The sequence below is a fragment of the Corylus avellana genome, chromosome 3 (assembly GCF_965113065.1).
Source record: "Corylus avellana chromosome 3, dhCorAvel1.hap1.2, whole genome shotgun sequence".
In the NCBI taxonomy this organism is placed as follows: Eukaryota; Viridiplantae; Streptophyta; class Magnoliopsida; order Fagales; family Betulaceae; genus Corylus; species Corylus avellana.
This window is the reverse complement of record NC_142492.1, coordinates 6892057-6906834: the sequence shown is the minus strand read 5'-3', so window position 1 is coordinate 6906834 and position 14778 is coordinate 6892057. Positions and strand designations below refer to the sequence as shown.

Here is a 14778-nt window from a genome sequence, read left to right as displayed (position 1 = left end):
TCTCTCGATGATAAAAACGGATAAGAATGGCAGTGCAAAATGAAGAGCATATATGTCCATTTATTTTCCGGCATTAAAAAAAAAATTGGGTTTGAATAAATTTTATTAAAAACTCGTATACATCTCATAGTATTTCCAATGGAGGAGTCATATTTTTATGTAAAATGGCTTCTCAAAACTCACTTTTATCTAGTTTAACTAAGTTATTTTTAAATGTCTATACATCCGATTAACTATATTTCTATTTATTCTATTAAAATATTATTAAAGGTAAGAAAAAATTTGGAAAAAAAAAAGACCATGTAAAAGGAAAAATAGAAAAAATTTTGGAAAAAATAGAACATGCAGAAAAAAAAATGTGAAAAGATTTGGGAAAAAGATAAAACAAGTGAGAGAAACAATAAAAAATAAAATAACTCCCTTGAAAAGTGCTGTTACATTTAGCTTCTTTTTTTTTTTTAGCTCTTCTAATCAAATATCTATTTTACATTTTTTTTTTTACTAATCCAATGTAGGGGGTTTTTTAAACATTTGAATAGCTATTTTAGATAAAAGTAACATTTGGCTCTTCCATTGAGAATGCTCTCACATGTTATTTAAAAAACAACATATGTCATTTTTATATACTAGATTAAAGGAAACTCCTCCAACCCAGTTTAGAGGAAAACTTTGTCCTCCAAACTAATTAATTAATTTGTTTATTATGGTTTATAATTAATTTATCTTACAAACTATAATTTATTTATTTTACAGGAAAAAATATGTGTCTAGGACAAATTTTCCTCTTGATTAATTTTTTGTAATCCACTCTTTTAAACAGATGAGCCTTTAAAATATTTGAATTCTTATATGTATTTTTAATGTAAGTATTCTGAGCACATGCCAAATCAATAAACTTAATTGAAGAAAACTTTAAAATGATATGCCTCAGACAAATTTTCCACCAAATTGGAATGAATTAGTTTTTTCTAACCCGGTCTTTTAAACTGATAACTGTTTTACATGTTTTGGGATTCTTACTTTTGATTCTCACGTGCATTTTGGAGACATATAAGTTTAATAAACGGGATTGAAATAAAATTTTCCAATCTAATTTGAAAAAAAAAAAAAAAACTTTGTCATATGTCTATGCATCTGAACTTCACTAAACATATGAAAAATAAATTGTGTCATACACTTCCAACATATTGAGCGCAAGTATTATCTAATGAAATAAATTTTATAACGACTCAGGGAAAAGTGATAGTCATATTTGTTCTACCGCTCCTTATAATTCGTTATAAAGTTCAGTTTCACCTAGTAATTATACAATGTGAAAATTAGCACTTATAACTATTTTTATAAATCGTCTATTCTATGCATACTACTAATCATTTTCCAATATGGGATCGTGTGGTGCTCCAGCACCACATAGCTTGGTGGAAAAAACGCTAGCTACGTATGTGGTATCATCCCAAAATGACTAGTTAATTTGAAGTTTCCTATAATTCTTTATAAAGGCCTGTTTCATTTAGTAATTAGACAATGTGAGAATTAACACTTATAACTATTTTTATAAACCACCAACTCTAGGCTACTCCTCATCTTTTCAATATGGGACCAAAATGTTAAGGATTGTCTCTCGTGCAGATGTTGTTGGAGCAAAAATTGAATCGGCAAAGAATCTGGTGGACCCTTTTAATAAAATTTTGCCTTGTAATAAGACTTTTATGTCTCGCCTGCGAGGAATGGGTGTTCGGTGTATGACTAATTAGATTTAATGACAAGTGTGAGATTGGTAGAGATGGTACCCTAGAACCCAATTTCATTTATATGACATTTTTGATTTATTAATGAAGCTTTTTTGCTGAAATTTATTAGAATATTGGGTATATCATTATATACATATGCGTGATATTTATGCATATGTAGTTCTTAAGTTGCATTTTTTTTTTCTATGCAAATAAGGGAAAAGGGAAAACGAAATTACGAAAAGGGTGGCCAACCCAAACAATAGCCCATAACTAATCAAAGTGCTAAGCTTATACAAGAGAAATGGAAACCAAGCAAGGTAACAACAAGGAATGGGTTAAATAAATGACCCAGCCTTATAAAAGTACCAATGTAGACACAAAGGGCTATTATCAGAGACAAAACAAAGAAATTGAAAGAAATCTTTGTAAGCAAAACAGAATCTGCAAAGCAAAAGACTAGAACTGAGTCACCGCCTAACAACCACACCATAACAGAAAATAGTAAATACAAACAAGAAAACAAAACAGAAAGCAAGAAAAATCTAAGACCCAAAAACAGCAGCATTAGAGGTGGAGGTGGAGGCTTGGAGAAGCTCCGGTAGGCACGTGAGGGACACGTGTTGGCGAAGCAAGCCCGGAAGATGACGGAGAACACCAAGAATGACCGGAAACAATGTGGATGGGTGGAGGAGCGCCACAGTTGCGGCCAAGGGCGCAACACACGCCAAAGAGTGAGAACCACTCTCGGGCTCGTGTGGGCCACACGCATGTGATTCAGGTGTGTTAATGAAATTATTACACAAAAGATTTAAGCCATAATCACTTTTTGACTTATAAACCTTAGTTCATAGACAATAATGGAGTTGAGAATTCCATTTTATAAAAGTATGATATATAAATCATGATAATTTATCATGATTATGGAAGTGAATACTTTTTGAGGTTTGATAAAGGCACAATATAAACCCAACTTAAAACCAACTTCTCTCCTACGTGGCCATTTTTTTTTATTATATTTTTTTAAAAACCAAATCAAAGGTCTGTAAAAAAACAAATTTTCAGAAATCAGAAAACCCCCTCTCAGTCCTCCCGTGCTTACCCTCTCTCTCCTCCGGCGAGTTCTTTGGCCACCGGAAATCCTCTCTCACTCCATCGCTCTCCCTCCCGCGCTTACCCTCTCTCTCCTCCGGCGAGTTCTTCGGCCACCGGAAATCCTCTCTCACTCCATCGCTCTCCCTCCCGCGCTCACCCTCTCTCTCCTCCGGCGAGTTCTTCAGCACCGGCGAAGCTGTCCGTCCGTCGCAAGGTTCCGTCCACTGTCTCTCTCACTCCGGCGACGTCTACAGCCACCGGCAAAGCTCCTGTCTCTCTCTCACTCCGGCGAAGCCGAAGGCTCTCTCTCTCCTCCACCGGTGGTAAGTAATCCCTCTTTCTCATCCACATTCAAAATCTAGGGCTTTTTGATTTATGTGTAGTGGGTGCTAGAATAGTGTATTAAATTTATGTGTATTTAGGGTTTAGATTTGCAGTAGATAGAATGATAGGTGGTTGTTTTCCTGCATTATGGCCGAATATATATTACCAAACAAAAAGTTGTTTTTGGTACAACTACTACGCTCTCTGCAAGTGATATAAGAATGTAAGCTAGAATTTTCATTTTATCAAATATTGCGAATTGAACTCTTAGCACTGGCCTAATTTTAGGGAAATTTAAGTAGGCTATATATCCACCTTGATATATCAAAAAGCTCAATAATTTCTGTATAAACTACTGCCTTTGTGAAGCCCACGGGTTTTTTTTTTTTTTTTTTGGTTGGTTGGGGGTGGGGGAATAAAAAAGCAAAGGTATATGATTGCACAATTAAGGAATCAATGATTCAAATTGTCAGAACTACAAGGACCACCCAAAGCCAAAGAACAAAAAATATGGCTTGAGATAGATATATGTGCGATATGTAACAAACTAACAAACAAATACAATCCTAAGTTGAGCAGTAAGGCCTAAGATTATAATGTGCATTTTCCAGAGGCCACCAGCAGCCAAACCAAGTGCCAACCCAATGCATAACTCCTTGACAACACTTGGTCCTTTCAAGGTGGCATGAGCAACCCTAGAGCCAGCCATTGTGCTTCTTTAGTAGAAAGCTTGTAAAGTCTGCAAGTAGAGACGACGGGCCATTTTCATTATTTTCTTTTTAAGAGGCACAAAAGTAAAATCAACAAGCCAATCAATTAAAATAACCAAACAATATGTCCAAAGGATAAGTAAATGCCAGATTACAACTGTTATTACAAATTAATATTGTCATATCAGTTCAAACACCCAGTAAGTGAATTTGTTACAGAGTATATTACAGATGGACACGAGTCTTACTGCAGCTAGGGGCGAAACTACATTGTGAAACCCCCAAGCCTCAACGCTTTCCCCAAATATATATATATATATATATATATATATATATATATATAACCCTTTCAAAATCAAAATTTTACTGCCCAAAAAAGTTCTTTTTGGTTTTGTCCCCTGCACCTAAAATTGTAGTTCCTCCCTTGATATGCAGCCTATGAAAGAACAAGGACAAGCTAGTTATTGCAACTTCAATATTGTGAAAATCTTGATAATCATATGCTGCTAGAATCAAATATTAATTGCAACCTGACAGCTTCATATGCTACTACAATCAAATATTAATTGTAGTTCCACCCTTGATATATAATCATATGCTACTATGCTCTCTCTCTCTCGCTCGTGTTCTTTTCAATTTCTTCCTCTTATTTGTCAATTTTCTGTTCCAAATCTGCTGCCATTGGATCTGTGCAGTTGTGTAGTTGCTGATTTAGCAATTGTGTACCGGTTTTTTTTTCTGGAGTCTTGTAATGGTTTGAGTGTTTGATATAAAATCAGCTTATTCATCGAAAAGAAAAGGAATGGTTGAAAGTGCATACTTGATTGTTGTGTGTTCTGTTCTGGAAATTTATGGTTGTTGCAAAATGGGATAATGTAGTCGAAAGGATTAGTATTTCTAGTTTTTCATTCTATAGTAGCTTAAGAAACCATCTATTTGCTTGCCGAGGCATATGAATGTATGAACAATAGCTAGTGCAACTTGGTAGCAGACTAACCATTAATGCTTCTTTACTAGACAGTAACCTAGTTTTAGTATAGGTACAAACTAGCGCAATTTGGTTGCTCTACTTTATCAAAATATATAAAAGTTTTTGTATATGATATCAAACAATTAAACTTCTCTAATTGTATGTTTGTACCTATAATAAAAACTCCTTATAAGTGTTTTATAGTTTTAACGGTAATGTATTTCTGGGATGATGGCCAATGTTTCATCTTTTGTTTGGGTAATAATTTTGCTTTGACACACCATGATGGCTTTTAACTTTGTATCCCTTTTTTATAGATGTGGATGAAGAAGTTGAAGAACCAAATGCATGTCTTAAGGATCACTTGTTCGGATGAAGAGTTGGATGGGGATAAAAGTTCGAATGAAGAGTTGGATGGAGATGAAAAATTTGAAGAAACAGAGATAGTGAAAGTGTTTGTTAATTTGTAGTTATAATGTGCAAATGATGGTAGCTTTAGGAAAAATAGTGAATTTGGGGCAGTGGGTTTTAGTAGGGTTATGTTTTAGTGTCTATATTTTTTTCCTCTTCACAATTATTGTGTATCTTAATGTGACATCTAATGTATCTATTATTTCTAGTTCTCTATTTTATGTTTGTTTTGCATATGCGGGAAATGTTAGAGTTGTCTCAACTATTAAGTTAAATTTTATCTTGCTAAAAAACAGCGTGTATGTCCTTGAGAATTAGGTTGTAACAAAATGGCGTATTTTATAAGAAAATGTAGATGGACGCATTTGCAGGTCCTAGGCGATCGCCTCTATATGTTTTTCCAACAAAAACCAACTTCAAGTTAAAAAAAACTAAGATTGAAAGTAGGCAATATAACTTGACAGTATGACGTATTAGAAGTTCAGATATGCTGCAAACTGGTTCTTTTAACCAAAAGGCAATAAGTGGTTAAGATGACAACATCTCATGTTGAATTGCAACTTTCCAATTTGTACCGATACTTAGCTGATTATTAAACCCAAAAAAAAACAAAAAACAATCAGGCCACTCAAGCTTAGATGCCTTTCAACATGATGTAGCAATAAGTTAAAAGGCAATAACCATTTTTCCTAGCTATGCTAAATATCACCTCATATTCTCTTTGTCTCCAAAATTGATTTAGCTTTTAAGACATGTATATATTTATTTATGTTTACCGAGGAATCTATCAATGAAATGTGATTAGGTGACAATCTTGTTGCAAAGCCAGAAGTGGATAAAAAACATTTCATGCATAATTATCAAATATCCCTCTCCAGCAACTAAAAAGTGAATAGCTTAAATAGGAAATACAAATGTGATTAATTCCCACGAATTCAACAAAACAAATAAGCACCATGAAAACATCATGTGCAACAGTTCATGGATGAGTGCTCTTGGAGTAATCATCAAACTTCTGTTTACCATGAAGATGTTGATCTCTCACTTCCCCATTAACTTTGAACAAGGTTGTTCTCTTCAGCAGTTTCCTTCCTAAAAGCTTGTAGTCTTTCCTTCAATTTCTTACTCTGCTCAAAGTTTGCTTTCCGCTTCAGAGCTTTCTGTCAAAAAAAGTTGAAGATCTTGTTATGAGAATAGTAAAATAAAGATCCCAACCAGAGAAAAAACCAAGACCCATATAATGAAAACTCACCTCCTCCCTGAAACAACGATCAAGCTTTATTTTGAGATCTGTACATTCACCAAAGAATTTCCCAATGGGATGGTCTATATGACACTTTTGGAACTCCTCAATAATCTGCACAAAATCAGATAGAACAATCATACCAACATCTATCCACTTATTCGCCATCTTCCAACATTTGATTTGAAGAAAAAAAAAAAAAAAGAATGAAATGCTTCCACTGAACTGGACATAAGAATCAAAATTATGACATGGACATTTATAGTTTGTGAAGCAAAACACAGTTCACTTTACATTGATTGCCATAAAACTATTCCAACTTCTCTTGCTCATAGATGATAGGAGGGTTACCATGCCAAAATCACCTTTCCTCTTACTTATTGCTACTCAATCTAGACATATCCCAACTACTCGGATTTGGCTCAAAATCCTAGGACCATGTATCTCATAATATGAACCAAGAAAATTAATAGATATATCCTGTCAAAGCTATCCATTAAAGTCAGCCTCCACAAAATAAAAAGAAGAGATTTATAAGCCTAAAGAAATTGTCGATAGTAAATCATGAAAAAAGCTAGAAGATGAAGATGGACTCACTTCGGCGCACATCGGGTGCTTGTGTAGTGTTAAAGGAGGATGCATTTTCCTTTCTTTCCTAGTTCTTTTCTATTTTTTCTAACATAATCGCTTCAAGCTGTAGCAATCTGCAACAACCACCACCAGCAAAGTTTTACCCTAAAAATGTAATTTTTCCCAAATGAAAGACAAAGCATGAATCTGACTGAGATTGTGCCTCCAATTGGTTCCTAAGCAAATTAAAGCAAAAGGGATCAAAAAATTTAAAACTAAAGATCTTTCATTTTTTCACATAACAATATTTGACAATAGAAAGAACCAATTTTACCCCTAAAAGCAACAATCAAAAATCCAGAAGTACACGAATCAAGAAACAAGAAGCTCCATCACTGATCAAAACCCAGCAAGAACACACAAATATATACAAATTAACAATACAAAGAAACAAATATACCCATAAGCAACAATAGAAAATCTAGAAATACATGAATCAAGAAATGTAAAGCTCCATCATTCATCAAAACCCAATAAGAACAAACACGCACAAATATAAGCAATACCCAGATTAAAAAAAAAAAAATGAAAGCAAAAAATCAAATTGACAAAAAAAATGGAGGAAAGCAAAATCAAATAACATATAATTAATCAGATATTTGACAGCGCGTAAATATATGTATGCATCAAAAACAAAAACAAAAACAAAATTCGCAAGAATTGAACAAAAGCCCAGATGAAAAGAAGGCAATATATGATTGTCTGAATCAACAAACGCGTGTTACATGTAATTGAACAAAGATTCCACAGTAATCGCATCCAATATAATGGCTGCTGGGTACGCAAAGAATAAGAAGAATGAAGACCACAGTTAAGATAGGATCGAAACGCACTGTTTAGTTGGTGGGCTCTTCCTCTTCCTGCTCCTCTTCCCGTGCAAGCTGCTCTGCATTTATTCCCTCACGTGCAAGAAGCCTGTAAATGCAACAATAGAGATAGTAGAAGATATCATTGTAATCTTTTCTTGGCAACAAAATTGTAAATTCAAGTGAGAGAGACAGGAGTTTCGCTGGTGGCCTTAGACGTCGCTGGAGTGAGAGAGACAGAGACGGAACCTTGCGCCGGAGTGAGAGAGACAGGAGCGACGTACGGACAGCTTCGCCGGTGGTCGAAGAACTCGCCGGAGGAAGAGGATGAGTGCAGGAGGGGGAGCGAGAGACTGAGAGAGGATTTTTGAATCTAAAAGGTGAGAGATAGACTATGTGTATGGTTTAAAATTCAAACTTTTATTTTTTAAAAGAAAAATGCCATGTAGGAGAGAAGTTGGTCCTGAGTTGGGTTTGTGTTGTGCCTTTAACATTTTCCATACTTTTTATTGATATGTTGATGTGATCACAATGCACTGAATTGGACCACGTGAGTTTTTATTATATAAACTACTGTAAATTGAATAAATTGAACTCACGACTACTTATAGGATTGGCTTTCAATCCTAAGAGGATTGTAAACTCAAATGTAAAGAAGAGGTCACTTTGATACATTTAGGAGTGAGATCTTTCATTATCAAAATCTTAGTGTGTTGGATGATAACATGTAGCATTGTGTGAACACTAAGTCCTTATAAAAATGGAATTTTATATACTAGACCCCGACAATGATGACTTTTTCCCACCCCTAGATGTAGCTTTCTAAAGAAATTGTTAAAGACTGAAAAATAAATTGCTAAGCATTTCACCACAAGTATGATAATTGATGAACTTTATTCTATGAAAGTCCTTTGTCGAGCATAATTCGAAGGAGATGCCAAGTTATTTTCATTTTTTTTTTTATACATGTCTATAGCAAATAATAAAAAATAAATTTTATTCGAAAAGAAAGTTGTTTTTTTCCATGATTTTATCGACATTTAACTTTTTTCCATGAGATTAAATTTTATTTGTTTACTTATGTTTTACATAAACGTACTCGTACACACGTAGAACTATGTTAATTGAGTCATTTTTTTTTTTTTGGTAGGGTTTAGTTTTTTTAATTGCTTTTATTTTTTAGGACATATGGCATGTTTATGTTAAGACATGTGGCATGTTTATGTTACGACACGTGGCCGTCCGTTAGTTTGGCTGATGGTAATAATTTTTTTATTTGGTTTGTAATCTAATCTTCCATGTTTAAAAATTTACAATGTATCTTAACAAAGTATAAAAAATTTGCAATGTAGCCACTCTGTTAATATTTTTGTCTAATTTGATATAAAATTGCATAGTGGAAAGCATGTGCATTTTTTTGTCTAAAATTTTCAAAATTGCTCCCATGTGTTTTAATTTTTTTTTTTTTTTTTAAAATGCCCTCAATTAAATAAACCAAAATAAAAAATAAATAAATGAAAAATTAAAAACTTGGGGTTACTTGCAGCCACCCCAATCCAGCCATTTGGGGGTAGCCATGGGCCATGGAGGTGGCTTGCCACCCCCTTTGGCCGAGCCACGCCCAAAGGAATGGGGTGGTTTTGGCCACCCTATTTGGCCGCTTGGGGCTAGTCGGCTACCCCCAATTTTTATTATTATTATTTTTTAAAAAAATTTATGTTTTTGAGTTTTTTTTTTTTTTTTTTTTTTTTTTTTTTTTTTTTTATAAAAAAGAATATAAGGGTAATTAAGCATTTTTGATCATTTCCGTAAGAGAAAACGTAAATGATTAACAAATTGGTCACATTGCAATTTTTTGATACTTTTTTGGAGTACATTGCAAATTTTTAAATATTGGAAATCAAATTAGAAATCGAGTGAAACTTTGGAGGGTAAAGTGTAATTTTTTCTAAATTCTTATATTAATACGGTTCTATTTTTTTTTTCTTTTTTAAATATCATAAATTTTTTAATTACCCTGGGTTTTGAAATTACTTATCAAAGTTTAAAAACTCTCAATTACGAGTATCAAACTTTCAATTACCTAATTCCATAAGAATTTTTGGTTAAATATTATTAAAATTCTAAAAATACCCATGTTTTTTATTATAAAAAAATTGTAAAGATTTATGCGTTTGTTATATATATATATTAAAAAAACAAAAACAAAAACAAAATTGATGTAATAATTCCCGGTCGCTCTACCTCTGTAAAAGGAGCTAGCATCATAGTTGAGGTTTCTTAAGCTATAAAGATAATTTTGAAGTTAGATAGGAAGTAGGGCTGGGCAAAAACCCACCCAACCCGCAGACCCGCCCCGCCCCGTGTGGGTGTAGTGTTTATTTTCGTGGGTTCGGGTTGGGAATCTCCAACCCGTGCGGGGCGAGGCGGGTTTCGGGTTTATCAATTTTTCTTATGTGGGTACCCGCCCCGCCCCGCACTTAACCTAAAACACAAAAAAGTTGAAATACCCTAGAGACCCTCAGACCCAGCACTCAACACACAACCTATCAGCCGCACCTCTGGATCTCTCACTTCGGCGCTCAACTGCTCAACTCTCGGCTCTCGATCTCTCATCTCTCTCACTCTCGCCTCTCACCGTCGGCTCTCACTGTCGGAGTCTCTCTCACAGTCGGCTCTCACCGTCGCCTCTCCTCTCTCCTCAGTCCTCACGGCTCACTGTCTCCGCTCCTCTCTCTCTCGCCGCTCATCTCTCTGTCGCGGCTCCTCTCTCACTGTCGCTTATGCTTCTTACTAAGGTTTGATTATGGAACCTACCTGCAAGTATACTTTGTTGATGGAAGTGCCTGTTTTTGGGTTTCTGTTGGTGTTTTGCAGCTTGTGTTTTTTGTTTGGTGTGGTTCTGGTTTTTGGCCTCTGCGTAGGCTGTTTTCAGCCTGCTTTGCCAGGTTTGTTTTAGGTGTTAGATGTGTAATTGGTTCTTGTTTTTGATCTATAAAGTTGCTTATTCATAAAAAAAAAAAAAATAAATAAAAAATTATGGTATGCTTACGTTGTTTTGATCCCACCCGACCCGACCCGCAAAACCCGCACTGCAATACCCAAACCCGCGCAGATCTTGGTCATTGGGCTCGGGTTGCGGGTTGAAAAATCCCAAACCCGCAAGGTACGGGGCGGGTGGGAAAAAACCCAATACCCGCCCCGACCCGACCCGTGCCCAGCCCTAATAGGAAGGACGACGTCAAGCAGAACATGCTTTTTGAATTGCATGAAATAGAGCTTTTAAAGGTTGTTTTTTTTTTTGTTTGAAAAAAATTTAAAAATTTTTTTTTTTTAGAAAAAGCTTAATTTTTAAAGTAAAACACCTACTTTTGAATTTTTTTTAATCAAACATATTAGTTTTTTATGGGCACAACTTACTTCCTAACATGGGTGAAGATAAATAGCACGTTGGCAAATTTTTTTTTTGTTTTATTAAAATATTAAAAAAAAAATTTGCTGCCTTGGCGTTTAGAGCACTCGCGTGCTCTGAATCACGGCTCTTCTAACACAATCCAAAATAGGCTGGTAGATAGAGGAACAGTTAAATCATTAATTTTCCTAAAAATTTAAACTTATATGAATAAATAAACCTACTTATTTTATCAGTAAATATTGTGTTAAAAAGGCTATATATATATATATATATATATATATATATGGGTTAGGTGATGATACATAATATGCCGGTGCATGCCCGGCTTTATTTTTTTAATAACTATAATAATAAAAAATTCTATTTTATTATTTTAAAATATCACATTAATCGAGTGAACATCACGCCTAACATCACCCCAGGACTAATCATCTGAAAGTAGAAAAAATAAGAGACGTGCTATATATTCTCTCGTGATCTTTTTTTATTCACTTAATTTTTCAAATCATCATTAAGTCTGTGGTGCACATATAGAGAACGGAAAATGACAAAAATAATTTCTCTTTTTTTAAGGCAAGAGTGCCATTACACATGCACATCAAAAGAGAAAGGTAGAATTAAAGAGTGGACACAGCTGCTGCTGCCAACATCATTGTCATCTACTATCTACGGACCAGATATGGTGAAGACCTGTAATTCTTTACCTCCAAAAAGATCCAAGTGAAGGACAGAAAAAAAATCCTAGGATAACAATTTTTTTTTTTATTATTATTGGAAAAATCATAGGAGAACAATAATATATATATATATATATATATATATATATATATTATTCAACTCAAAAGCTTATTTAATACTTGTTTTAGCCTTTTTTAAATTGCCCCCAAACGCTTAACTGAGAAGATAAGATTTTAATCATTTAATAATATTTTAACAGCAAAGATTTGACCCATCACTGCATCCACGACTGACGGAGTTTGGCTAGGGCCATGCAAGACGATCCACCTTCACCGAGAGCAGCCATGGCTTCATTTTTCATAGACAAGATTCTCTCCCTGATCGACCTTCCTTCCTCCGACTCCGGCTCCATCAACTCTCTAACTCGCTTCTCCACCTCCGCCGCACTCACAAACCCACTCTCTGATTCCTTCATCGGCAAAGCAATTCCTATTTCTTCCACCAACATCACCCTATTCAACCTTTGCTCAGCGTAGAGCGGCCACGCCACCAGCGGCACCCCCGCGCACACTGCCTCCAGCACCGAGTTCCACCCGCAATGCGTCACAAATCCACCCACTGATTCGTGGTTCAGCACCGCCACCTGCGGCGCCCAAGACTTCACCACCAGGCCTCTCTCCTTCGTCCTTTCCAAGAAACCCCCCGGAAGCAACAGATCCAAGTCCGGCTCAGGTTGCGCTTTCACCGCCAAGCTATGATCCTGCGTCGGTGGATTGCGTACCACCCACAAAAATCTCAAGCCACTCCTTTCCAACCCAATAGCTATCTCCTTCAACTGATCCAATGAGAACAGTCCCAAGCTTCCAAAACATAAAAACACTACGCTTCGGCTCGGCTGCAAATCAAGCCACCTTAAGCAGCTCGCCGGATCATCTCTTTTATTGCTACTAGCAGTCAGCGGCCCTACGCAGAAAATAGGCGGCGTTGGACCGTCGACGACGCATAACCCATCTGATATCGCTTTGATAACTCTCGGCTCCAGCGACTCAAAAGTGTTGACAATTAATCCTGCGGATTTAGCCATGCTGAATGAGCACTCAAGAAAGCATTTGTAGGCCTCATCGTCACGGTCGAGCACCGGTTTCGGCGAATCCGAGGACGGCATCGGGGGTACGCCGGGAATGTCGAGATGGGTGTCAAGGTCTTTGAAGCTTTTTGTCGTGCTTCTGTCCATGGTGCGGAGATATAGAAAGTAAGCGAGACAACCGGCACCGGAAGTGAAAAAGTAGTAGCCGGGGATGTTGAGGTTCGCTGCAACAGAGAGAGCGTGAGAGCAGAAGAAGTCCATGATGAGCGCGTGGATGGCGTAGCCTTTGGAGATAGAGAGCAGAGATTGGTGGAGATTGGGGTTGTTGAGGCGGAGGAGCTCAAAGGTAAGCGTTTCATGGTTGGGAGAGGCGGTGGGAGGGAGATCAACGTTGGGGAGATTGTGAAAGGTGATGGAGGGCGTGGTGGCAGAAACGGCGGCTATGTATGGAGCCGTTGAACCGGCGTTGTACGGTTGCGGGGCAATGAGGATGTGTACGGTGAGTGAAGGGTGGTGGGTGAGTATTAGTTTTGCAAGCTCCACCATGGAAATCAGGTGGCCTATGGCTGGTGTTGGGTACACAACTATCGCCTCCTCCATAGCTATCTAGCTGCTTCAGTTTTCTCTGCGTGTGAGTGGTTCAATGGAGAAGATTATATCTTATACAGATATTTTTTTGGACCGAGTAATTTTGGTGATGCCAGCAGTACGTAGACATTATTTCATTGTGCAGAGATTGTCCAAGACGAATTAAAGTGACAGCTACGTACGGTAATCTTGCGTACTACCATGAGTATCATAACCGATATGCTTTGATGCATCAGAAACAATTGAAACAGAGTCAAATAATCTCATCCGTCCAAACTCGAGACATGATCGGATTAATTTCATTATCCGCAGTGGGAGGACTGTTGAGACGAGACAGGTGATGAAAGCTTTCACAGTGGAAATCAAAATCAATTTCTTCAAGTACTCTGAGATGTTTGGCTACTGGCTATCCTTGAATGCCAACTACCCATCTCTTCACGTCACCCACGTGCGCTTAAATCTTAAGAATTTTTTGGGACAAACTCATTTTATAAAGATTAATGCAATTAATTATTTTTTTTATCCTTCTAAAATTCTTTTAAAGATAATATATCTTTTAAAATTATCATTAAATTTTAGATAAATTATATTTAAAATTTGATCAAATAATAATTTTGAAAGACATATCAACTTTAAAAGATAAAAAGTTAATACTTAACATTACTCTTTTATAAAACTGGTTCAATAAGAAAGAGTTATTTATTTCTTACAAATATGTTCAAGATCTTGTCCACAGGTAATGTGAGATTATTTTTTGACATCCTCCCTCACGTGCAGACCAGTATTTTCTTGGTCTTTGTCATGGGATAAATAGTGTGGACCTCATTCGTCCTAGGTAGGCTCTGATATCATGAATAAATTTATGGTTCTAACTCATCTTATAAAACTAGTTCAATAAGAGATGATTGTCCATTCCTTATAAACATGCCCAATATTTTGTTCACATGCAATGTGAGATTATTTTTCAACAAAATCTCTCCTAATTCTTGCTTAGAAAAAAAAAAAAAAAAAAAAAAAACAGCTTTGTTATTCAATTCAATGTCGTATAACCATGACACCCCCTAGCGTTGTCACTGTCATTGTAATTGCAC

The 14778-nt window shown here is 36.0% G+C and overlaps 2 protein-coding genes across 2 annotated transcripts; both read right to left on the bottom strand.

Moving 5' to 3' along the window:
• Positions 1 to 6105: 6105 nt before the first annotated feature.
• LOC132182773 (uncharacterized) lies at positions 6106 to 8285 on the bottom strand. Its single transcript, XM_088514930.1, has 5 exons — positions 8169 to 8285; positions 7947 to 8028; positions 7081 to 7187; positions 6493 to 6597; positions 6106 to 6400 (listed from the first exon to the last, which is right to left on the bottom strand). Exons 3-5 carry the CDS (start codon positions 7123 to 7125, stop codon positions 6293 to 6295), a joined length of 258 nt encoding a protein of 85 aa, XP_088371056.1. The 5' UTR covers positions 7126 to 7187; positions 7947 to 8028; positions 8169 to 8285; the 3' UTR covers positions 6106 to 6292.
• Positions 8286 to 12150: 3865 nt separating this feature from the next.
• LOC132174966 (UDP-glycosyltransferase 88A1) lies at positions 12151 to 13750 on the bottom strand. Its single transcript, XM_059586743.2, has one exon. The coding sequence runs from the start codon at positions 13697 to 13699 to the stop codon at positions 12287 to 12289; it is 1413 nt and encodes a 470-aa protein (XP_059442726.1). The 5' UTR covers positions 13700 to 13750; the 3' UTR covers positions 12151 to 12286.
• Between the last annotated feature and the right edge of the window lie 1028 nt (positions 13751 to 14778).

Coding starts and splice junctions, on each gene's coding strand:
- LOC132174966 (XM_059586743.2), bottom strand. CDS start 13,699: ATGGAGGAGGCGATAGTTGTGTACCCAACACCAGCCATAGGCCACCTG.
- LOC132182773 (XM_088514930.1), bottom strand. CDS start 7,125: ATGCATCCTCCTTTAACACTACACAAGCACCCGATGTGCGCCGAA. Junction 6,598..7,080: donor AGCACCCGATGTGCGCCGAA/GTGAGTCCATCT, acceptor GATTTTGTGCAG/ATTATTGAGGAGTTCCAAAA. Junction 6,401..6,492: donor ATCGTTGTTTCAGGGAGGAG/GTGAGTTTTCAT, acceptor TTTTTTTGACAG/AAAGCTCTGAAGCGGAAAGC.